The following is a 10,856-nucleotide window of genomic DNA, read 5'->3' on the forward strand; positions in this document are numbered from 1 at the left end:
TTTAGTGTTGTCAAAAGACCCGGTATTTCGGTACCAAGTCGGTACTAAAAAAATGAAAACGTTACGGTACCGGGTTTACTTAAGTGTACCGGTGGTACCAAGTACCCGGTCCTTGATGCGCTATCAGAAAGCTATCCTCTTCCGGTGTTGCCAAGTCCACGGTTTTCCCGCGGAATTGGGCTGCTTAACACTGTTGCCGCGGGTTGTTCTGAAATTTTGGTACCGTGACAACACTAGTTGCACCCTTAATGTATATGTGCACATTCATATGTGTACACTAGTAACAATAGTAAAAATGTTTAGTTTGAATTTTTTACTCTGTGATTTGTACTGTAGGCTTAGTTTGTAGTTTTTCAGTATTTTTTTCTAGTTTCATTAATTTTTTTTTATTTTTTTTTATTTTTTATATACACATAACACCATATATTGTTTTAGATATATAATTTTAGATATAAAATACATAAATATAATTAAACATTAATATAAATCTATTAATTTGTATAGCTGCCAAATTGTGCTCAAATCATTATATGAGATGAAGTGAATATGTTCCTACACCTTTAGCTGGTTGTTTGTAATATATAATATATAATTGTAATATATATTTACAATAAATTATTACAGTTATGTTTTGTTAATGTTCTGCCCAATGATGATCCTAACAAAAAGTGCTATAGTGTCCTACTGTTGGACCTGCCTTGGTTACCTTATCAGGGTAAACTATTTCTAAATTTGCTAAGTAGCCCTGTAACAATGTGGGATGTTTAGTCAAGGTGGGTTTTAAAGGTAAAACAAACTGAAATTCTCATTTGTTTCTATAGATACTCATGATTATCACCTGTTTTTTATATATAGTTTGTTGTATAGCTTGCTTTGCCTTTATGTATGTATAGCCCTGTGTTTTCATTTGTATTAGTCGGTTATCATTGACACATTGTGTGGTTTGTGTGAATACTCTAGCGCTCTCCTGCATGTTTGGTTTATTGTTAATAAAGATTGTTACTTTGGAAAACTCCAGTGTTTGGCTAGCATCCACATCGTTACAAAGCTAGCAGTGCCTTAGCAACCAACCAGAGCACCAGAGCAACCTCAAAAATAATGTTCTACCAACTACTCAAAACTATTAACAAACTCCATAGCAACACTATGGCAAGCACCCACAACACCCCAGCACAAGCAAGCACCACTTATATTAAAATCTAATTCCCTGTGTTTCTCAGATTCACTCATTGCATCAGTCCCTCAGAGACCTGCAGAGTGATCAGCTTCGGATTGGTGATGACATTGATAGAGAGATCAGGAGAAGAAACAGGTACTTTAATGTTTCAACCTGTCCAAAAGCTTATTGTTTATTGCTGATAATAAATAGCTTGTGTGAAACTGCACATATACACACTGTTTTGTTCTTTCTGCCCCTCAAAAGAACTGATATAGAAACCAAGATGACACTGGAGAATCTTGCAGGCCACATAAAGGCATCACAGAAAGAAGAACCCGTAAGTGCTGCTAATGTTACAGTATATAGCTTGTTGTGTTCACTTTTATTTATTTTAGCTGATGGCTGCCTGTGACCAGTTTTCTTGCTTCCTGTAGTCATGAAATTGTTGTGCTAGGCTTAAATTAGGACCTCTCTTCTGTCTTGCTGTAAGTAGAATACAGTTTCTAAGGAGACCTGTGGTACAGAACATGATATACGGAATAACAGCACCTTGCTCCAGCTGAGCAGGGCTTAAGATTTAATGAAGGTCCAATAGCACAACAGAGTCAGTTTTGACCTGTGCTATGTGTCTTAGTTTTCGTTACGGGTGGAGAGACGTCTACAGGAGATCGAGGATGAGATGCGCACAGGGCGGCAGGTGCTTTCTGAAAGACATCACAGAGAGAAGCCAAAAAGCATGTCTGGTGAACTGCAGGAGGTAGGGACTAATGCAAACTGCATATTGTTATTTATTTGCTAATATTTTAAAGGGGTCATGTCATTACAGATAAAATTTTTCTTAAAATTCTGAGTTGAAAGTAGTTGATGTACCTTGTAATTAATTATACTGTAACTCAGAGTCCAAAAGGTCCATTTACGTAGAACCTGTCACTCTGCAAGTCTTTGCGAAGAATCTCATTGTTTAAAATGAATCGGCAGCTGAAGTTTTTCTAGGGACAATGATCATTGTAGTCACCCCCCCCCCCCCCATTTCAGCATGAATTGTTTTGTAAACACAGCACAATGCTTTTGAAGGATGGTTTTGCGAAGCCCATGTCGTAATGGAGTAAAGCACTGTTTTTCATTTCATTAGGCATTATGTCAAAATACGGACTGTTATTTGACATGTTATTTGAAGTTTTGATAAAAGGTTTTAGTTTAGAAAACTAAATTACGACCAATCAAAAATAAGGGAAAATCAGGTAAAATATTTATAAATAAATAACTAAATATGTGTGTATATATTATATATACAGTGTGTGTGTGCATATATATATATATATATATATATATATATATACTGTTTATATATATACACACACATATGATATGGGCTCTTGAAGATGGATTTTTGTCGCAACACTCACTTGCTGTCATTTGTCTCTGCATTTCAGCTTAATGTGTTATCAGGGGGAAATCATTGTTAAAAACAGTGATCTGACAGTAACTTTAGAGCAGGTTCATGCTGTGCTCCTACCAGCAGGGGGCAGTATCTGCCTGTGTTTGCCTTCCATTAACAATTGCCCTATTTATCTGAGAGGTGACTGATGAATGGAGCCTAATTTGCATCTTCTCTCCATTGCAGTTTGCTAATGAAAAGGCAGTGCCTTAGGCCTAGAGAAATAATGCATTTGTTGCGAAATTACGAGAAACAAACAAGACAAGCAAATCAGGACAGATAAACAAACACTTAGTCACCAAAGAGCTGTTAAGAAAAACATTGTGCTGCTCTTTTACACACCCATATAATCAAGACCGCTGTTAGAGCAGTGAATGATGTCACTGCAGCATTTTACAAAGTGATTTTAGGCTAAGGAATGCTTCCTCAAAACACATACCTAACATAAAGACTCTTGCTGCTCCCAATTCGCATACTATCCGTCCTAAATAGTATTCGAAAATAGAATTAGTATGTCCCAAATTATAGTATGTTTAAAAAAAGTATGCTAAAGATTTCCGGATGGTCTACTACTTCCGGTTAGAATTCGAAGTGCAGATCGATGCACACTCTCCCTGCGTTCCATTCGGAAGGGCTCATCCCAATGCCCTAATCCCTTCAATGGGTTTACCCTCCGGAGTGAGAGCTTCGAAGGGTTGAAGCGTGTAGGGGACCAAACAACTGTTTCTTGAAGTGCCCACACGGAGGCGCCGTCATCATGCAAAAAATCTGTGCAAAGGATCATGGGAGCCCGAAGTGTCCATCAGTTGTACCCTTCGAAATCCTTCATTCCGAAGGGCCCTTTGAAGTGGCCAGTTTTGAGCACTTCGGTTTGGAATGACCCTTCAATATGGTGGCCATGATTGTTTTCACTCCGAAGTGCCCTTCGGAGGGCGATATATCCCGTTTGGAACGATCCGACTAATGGATAATATTGCCCACAACACATTGGGCGGTGAGGATTAGATTAGAACTGCAAACACGCATAAAAAGTGTTAAAAACTACAAACATGGCGGATATACGCGACCGACGGACAGGTAGAGAAAGGGATTTGAGTGATAAATAATCAATGTCTAACCTGATGAAAAATATTAATTTAATGTTATCCATGTTATATTTCATCTGCAGCAACACTGTGAACTTTTATAATGATACGTTTGGTCATTAACTTTTAAATGCATCATTATGCAAACACGAGCAGAGTTCTAGGCATGACCCTTGACTAGCAGAGCAACGTGCCTCTTCATTTCTCTCCAATACGGTAGGAAATCAAATTAAATGAAATGTGGAGGATGTTAACTGCGACAAGATGATTGACAGGGCAGTTTAAACAGTGTCAGAATGCACGTAACTAAGCAACAGAGCGTCCATTAAAGAAGCAGCTATGACGAAGTAGTATGTCCCAAAGCTTGCCTACTATTCTTCTACATACTCAAAAGTATGTACTTTTTCTTCACAAAAGAGTACATACTTTTAGGGCATAGTATAAGTAGGCGAATTGGGACGCAACAAATGATTCAATGGCATCAGTTGCATTGTTTGTGGCTGGGCGGCACCTTAATGTGAATTTTTTTTAGTTGTACTCTGTCTATGATAAAATGAATCATATTAATTATGTTTCCCCTTCTATAATTATGCATCTCACTTATAGTTGTCATTCCATTGATAAATAGCATTCCAGCTGTTTCTTACAAAAACACATTCAGCAAATTCATTTTGTGCTCCATATGCATGCTGGAATCACACATGCTGGGTTTTCGCATTAAATGGTAATGGCATGTGGCACATAATATATGTTAGTTACCATTACAACTTAAAGGGTTTTACTTTAAAATCTGACAAAGTGAATTAAATGTACTCCAGTATAAGTTTGCCCAGTTGTTTTTCAAACTCAACTAGTACAATTCATATAAATGCAATCAGTGGTCTACTGAATACTAATAAGTGGTGCTTTTTAAGGCAAGCATGATACAACTGCTTATACAAAGGTTTATGGCTTTGGAACAAACCCTGTGGCTTTAATTACTGACAGTCAATATACAGTATAAGCAATTTAATTTTAGTGGTGCTTATGCTTTTTGTGCTCTAGACAAGAATGAGTTTGAGGAGATGCTTTTGCATTACTTTTCTACGCAATCAGAATTGTGATATTTAATTAATTAATTAATTATTATTATTATTTTTGCTTAATGGACAATAAAACGGGTGAAAAAACCCTAGTAGACTTAAGGCCGTTTCACACTGAGCGCGATATGAAAAAGCGAGGCGAATCGCCGACGAATGTTGCTTTCACACCGAGCGCGAAACAATTGATCGCCTTCTGCTAATTCACGCCTGCACGCTAGGTGGCGCTGATCAAGCCACATTTTAAAATTTATGTACGTTAATGATTGTTTTTGCTTAAAACCCACTTTAAACCATCCTCGAGTGCTTGTAGTAACTTCCGATTGTGATCTATAGTTGATTTTGATTCTATAATAGGCAGACAAGCACTCTTTGCATGTTTAATAACGCCACACTGCTTATTGTCATAAACATCCTTCATTGTTATAAAAATACCATGAGCTACATACAAAACACATACAGAAAATATATCGTCATAATCATATGTCTATTTGCTTTCATATTTCATGAGTAGAAATATATTTCACTCGATTTATTATTTTTTTTAAATACGGAAGATCTAGAGTTAACGTGCTCTGACTCGCACACGTGGAAGAAAACAGACACTCCAGATCACATAATTCAGTGGATAATTAATAGAAATTATATTAAGAACATGTGAGAATAAATCTGTTCTCAGATATCAAAGATAACAAGAACTTGGCATCCACTCTTTTCTCTCTCAGGATACTCTTCTTCGGTGTTTGTTTACACCGGTTTTCGAAACAGTGCCACGACTCTTTGACTTTTTGTGCAACAGCAGCTGCTCCACGCACGTGATCTAAGCTCAGATCTGATTGGATGGCCCGTTTCATCGCGGAGCGACGGGGAAAAAATCGACACACAGGATGAAAAAAAAAACTTTGCTTTTTTGCGCGCGAATGATCGCGCCTGGTGTGAATAGCCCCATAGTGATCTATTGTTTCGATTCAAAAGCGTCATCACGCCGAATTTTTGTGTTCAGTGTGAAAAAGCCCTTTACATTGAAGGAGGAAACATGAACCATTTCTAGAGAACAGAATATAGCATTGTGGTTTTGGGTTTTGCACAAGACCTCCACTCACTACCTCCTCTATTCTATTCTATTCTATTCTATTCTATTCTATTCTATTCTACTCTACTCTATTCTATTCTATTCTATTCTATTCTATTCTATTCTATTCTATTCTATTCTATTCTATTCTATTCTATTCTATTCTATTCTACTCTACTCTACTCTACTCTACTCTATTCTATTACACACATTCAAAAAGGCTGTCCAATAATAAACAAAAACTTTATTTGGCTTTTATTACTGAATACATTTTACTTTTGTGTGCACATTACACTCATATTCTTTGTAGATGCTTTCTTACTAAATTAATTTGCAAGTATATTTTCAGTATGGTGTTCAAAATGCCAGTACTTTTGCAAACCTGCTGCCGATGTCATTACATATGCTTGATACAAAAAGACAAATTGAGTCAATAGGTAACCACATTGCACTGGCAGAAAAACACAAGTGCTCAATTTCCTCCCAGGGTTTGAGAAAAGCCATCTATCCATCCATCTGTTATAGTGCTAGTTAGTGGAGTAGGGGAGGTTAACAGAAAGGCTGCTAATCTTTTTTTCCATGTCTGCTGTACTCTTTGTCCTCAAAGGCTTTGAGAAGACATGACGCCGAAACCCCGGAGGCTGATGAGAACTTCAGAAATAGACTGCAGAGATCAGAGAATGAGAGAAGCAAGGTGTGTGTGTCTTTGATATTGAGTTGACGTGCACAAATGGCATAAATATATTATTAATCTTAGTTCCTCATATGGTATTCAGATTATGTAAGCAGTGATTACATCTAATAGGGTTCTGTAAGTTTGAAACTAAACATATAAGTTTTATATGTGTTTTCATAAAAAAAAACAAAAAAAAAAAACTTTAATGCATGTAGCATCTTAGATCCTATAACAGTGTTAGACCGTAGTAATGTACTGTTAATAAAATGCGTGTGATGAAGCAGATATGTGATTCTTCCAGGGTTTCCGCGGGGTCTTAAAAAGTCTTAAATTTAGTTGTATCAAATTTAAGGCCTTAAAAAGTCTTAAATTGTACAAGAAAGTCTTAATTATGATTTCAAGAGGTCTTAAATTTGGGGACGGAAAGACCAGAATTGCGATATGGCTGAATGTGACGATTAAACTTCAAAAGGCTAATGTTATGATTTAATTGAATAAACATGAGCGCTGCAGGTTCAAAGTCTGGTGCTGGCTGCTTTGTGTACAGCAGTTACCAGGAAAACAGTTATATTTCTTCCAAACGCTCCACCTGCTGGCAGAGAATGAATGAGCATTTTCAGTAAAACTGTTGTTTTGTTCAGAGTTCAGACCAATGCGAAAATCGACCAGTGTTTTTACCCTGCAAACACGCAGAGCTTTGAATGTGAACTGGTGGATCGATAAGAAGACAATGCATTATAAAAATCTAAACATAGGGGTGTGCGATATATGGATCGTAATTGTTGTTTCAGTGATGTGCAATTTGATATTATGAGTATATCGCAAAAAGCAAACACAAAACACACCTACAGAGTGTACACATTAGGTGATGAAGTCTAGCAGGTTAGATTAGTGCACATACGCATTTAGAGTGCGTTCTTTCACTGCTTGAATCAGTCTATTAAAATGCATTTAGAATTATCACATAATTTAAGATATGGGGCAGAAAATGTATAGATTTATATCATTCAATATTGTTAATATCACATGAAGAGTGACTTTTTTTTTCTCCAAAAGTAAGCATGATTACAAATGTGATATTGATTTTATACAACAGTTCAATAAAAAGAGTGCCGTTTTTTCTCCAGAAGTCAACATGATTACAAATGTAATATTAATTTTATACAACAGTTCAATAAACAAGAAGTTAATATTAAGAGACTTACATTTTAGACACCATATTTCCTGTTTTTGCTCTATTTCTCCAACAAAAATAATTTCAAACACAGCCACAGCACTGTTTTGCGTCTCTGAGCAAAAGGACGCTGTTTTGTTCCTGAATGAATCACCTGTTTAAATTATTTGGTTCAATCGCAATGACTAACAGTGACTTGCTGCCGCCTACTGGCGGTTTTAATTTCACATTTAAGGTACCTTTTCATTTTTTAAAAATAATTTAATACATCAGTTTTCAATGTTTTATGTTTAAAATATCAAAACATTTATGCATTTGTAATTGCAGGTTAAAATATTTAATGTCCCTCAGAGCTGCATTAAACAGTGTGTAAATGCATCTAAATGACACTTCTAATGCAGCTTCTGTGTTTTCTCTGCATTGCAAAGATACATTTTAATTTGCTTGGTAACAGCCCAAATGCAAGAATTTGACTCAAAAGATGGTGCACACTTTTAGAAAAAATGGCTTAAAAGTAAAAATGCCCATAAAACTTGATGTAAATGATTAATTTCTATTACTGCTGTGAACTGGACCAACATTCCACAGGCCACAATCAACAACCTGATCAACTCTATGCGAAGGAGATGTGTTGCACTGCGTGAGGCAAATGGTGGTCACACCAGATACTGACTGGTTTTCGGACCCCCCAATACAGTAAAACTGCACATTTTAGAGTGGCCTTTTATTGTGGCCAGCCTAAGGCACACCTGTGCAATAATCATGCTGTCTAATCAGCATCTTGATATGCCACACCTGTGAGGTGGATGGATTATCTCTGCAAAGGAGAAGTGCTCACTAACACAGATTTAGACAGATTTGTGAACAATATTTGAGAGAAATAGGCCTTTTGTGTACATAGAAAAAGTCTTAGATCTTTGAGTTCAGCTCATGAAAAATGGGGGCAAAAACAAGTGTTGCATTTATAATTTTGTTCAGTGTATCATCTAATTATCGTTATTGATAAAATCCCAGAATTCAATTCTATATTGGCATATAGCCAATGTGCGTCAATATCGCACACCCCTAATGTATGTTATTTAATTGATATAATTTATTGATAATAATTGTTTAATATAATAATTAATACTCTTGATTTTATAAAACTTTGTTTTTGTGAAAACTTTTATCTGAACTGTAAATTATGCTTTTTACAGTAATTTTACCATTTAATATGGTACTATAGACATTGCCCTACCCCGCTCTTATGGTATTAATTTTATTTGTGCAGGTCTTTAAAAAAGGTCTTAAAAAGTCTTACATTTGTGCTTAAAAATCCTGCAGAAACCCTGTTCTTCAATTAAGGAACTTTTTTGTACATTCTAAATGTACATTACATTTACATTTACATTTACATTTAGTCATTTAGCAGACGCTTTTATCCAAAGCGACTTACAATTGGGGGATACATAAAGCGATTCTTCTTAAGAGGCAAACAGACACAGGAAGCGGTTGTAATACCAAGTTCTTAGACATTGTTCAAATAAGTACAAGCTAGAAAGAGAAGGAATAAATAAAGAGAGAGAGTTTTTTTTTAGCTCCTTCTTAGCCGAGGGCAATTATTATAATTACCAGAAAGTGCAATCAAAAATACATACGCAAACAAAAATATAACGTAGAAATAGGCAGAAAACGAAATATTCCTTCCTAGCAGTACATAATAATGGTAATAATAATTTTGTATAGTTCTGTCTTTATTTCTTTGCTTTTATGTGGCATTGTTCGACAATAAACCTGCACGATTTTGGCAGAAAACACTGTTTGGTGTGCTTTATGAGCGATCCAAACTAGGAACACCTTGAAAGTGTTTACCATGAACTGGGCTGCTCAAAACACTTTATTATAATGAGACATGTTTTCACTTTGAACTTCAACAATTGAAGAATTTACAGAATAAGTCAGAGTTCTGACCTGTTTTGAAATACTCGTGTCATTACCATTTACACTAAATTATCAAAAATACACCTCACACATCGAAAGCAAAATTTACTTGAAGGTTGATCAAGGCCAGATCTTGATTCCAGAATGTAAGATAAATGTTTTAAAGGGGTCAACTCTCTGTTTTTTTTATTTTGTACTGTTCTCTGAGATCCACTTATAATGTTATCAAGATTTTTACATAAAAAACATCATTCGCATAAATACTCTGTACATATCTGTTTAAAAGACAAAGCAATAGTGATAACGAAATGAAAGCAATTGCTCACACTTGTGTTGCGACATGACTGTACGATCCAATAGACTGTACAACTAAAGACAGCATCGTCTTTTAGTTTCAATATTTTTGAAAATCCCGTGTCGAATTGTGCCATGTTCGTAAACGAATCCGCGGTAAAATGAAGTGATCAAAAGACCGAGTTCTTACTGACGCAGTCTGGAACTTCATTAAAAATAAAGTTCATTCACTCTTTCCTACCGTTGGGATCAGAAGGAAGGCAATGCAAATAGTTTTTTTTTTTCCACAACTTGGCACTGCATAGCATCTTGTTGTCTTCAGAGCGATCTTTATCGTTTGGTTTCTGTGTAGAACGGTAGTAATGACAGTGATGTCGATCTTCTTCTGTGGAGGCAGTGCTTATCCACACTATTACATCATAGAGTAGAACATTCCAAAAGCTGTCGTTTTGGCAGACTGCCTTCAATATAAGCTGTTTTTAGACTAATGACAAAGTTTTGAGTTCTGAAACTTACAGGATGTTTTTATAGTACAATGACCTCTTATACAGTTAGGTCCATATATATTTGGACACTGACACAATTTTCATAATTTAGGCTCTGTGTGCCACCAGAACAGAATTAAAAATAAAGATTATACATATCAAGATGAAATTGAAGTGCAGACTTTAAGCTTTAATTCAAGGGGTTGAACAAAAATATAACATAAAATGCTTAGGAATTACAACCATTTTTATACACAGTCCTCCCCATTTTCAGGGGCTCAAATGTAATTGGACAAATAAATATAATCATAAATAAAATGTTAATTTTTAATATTTTGTTGAGAATCCTTTGCATGCAATGGCTGCCTTAAGTCTGGAACTCATGGACATCACCCGAGACTGGTTTCCTCCTTTGTGATGCTTTGCCAGGCCTTTACTGCAGCTGACTTCAGTTGTTGTGTGTTTGTGGGTCTT

General features: G+C 35.9%; 1 protein-coding gene across 3 annotated transcripts in view; it reads left to right on the top strand.

Annotated features, from left to right (window-relative positions):
* LOC107659061 (centrosomal protein of 128 kDa) overlaps nt 1–10,856 on the top strand; it is a 76,836-nt gene that overhangs the window by 17,114 nt on the left and 48,866 nt on the right. For all 3 annotated transcript variants that reach the window (XM_016447872.1, XM_016447874.1, XM_016447875.1), the window contains exons 6-9: nt 1,221–1,312; nt 1,424–1,496; nt 1,794–1,916; nt 6,441–6,527. In XM_016447872.1, coding sequence (XP_016303358.1) covers nt 1,221–1,312; nt 1,424–1,496; nt 1,794–1,916; nt 6,441–6,527 — 375 coding nt within the window. The remainder of the gene's footprint in view (nt 1–1,220; nt 1,313–1,423; nt 1,497–1,793; nt 1,917–6,440; nt 6,528–10,856) is intronic.

This window comes from Sinocyclocheilus anshuiensis, unplaced genomic scaffold (genome assembly GCF_001515605.1).
Source record: "Sinocyclocheilus anshuiensis isolate Anshui unplaced genomic scaffold, SAMN03320099.WGS_v1.1 scaffold811, whole genome shotgun sequence".
Classification (NCBI taxonomy): domain Eukaryota; kingdom Metazoa; phylum Chordata; class Actinopteri; order Cypriniformes; family Cyprinidae; genus Sinocyclocheilus; species Sinocyclocheilus anshuiensis.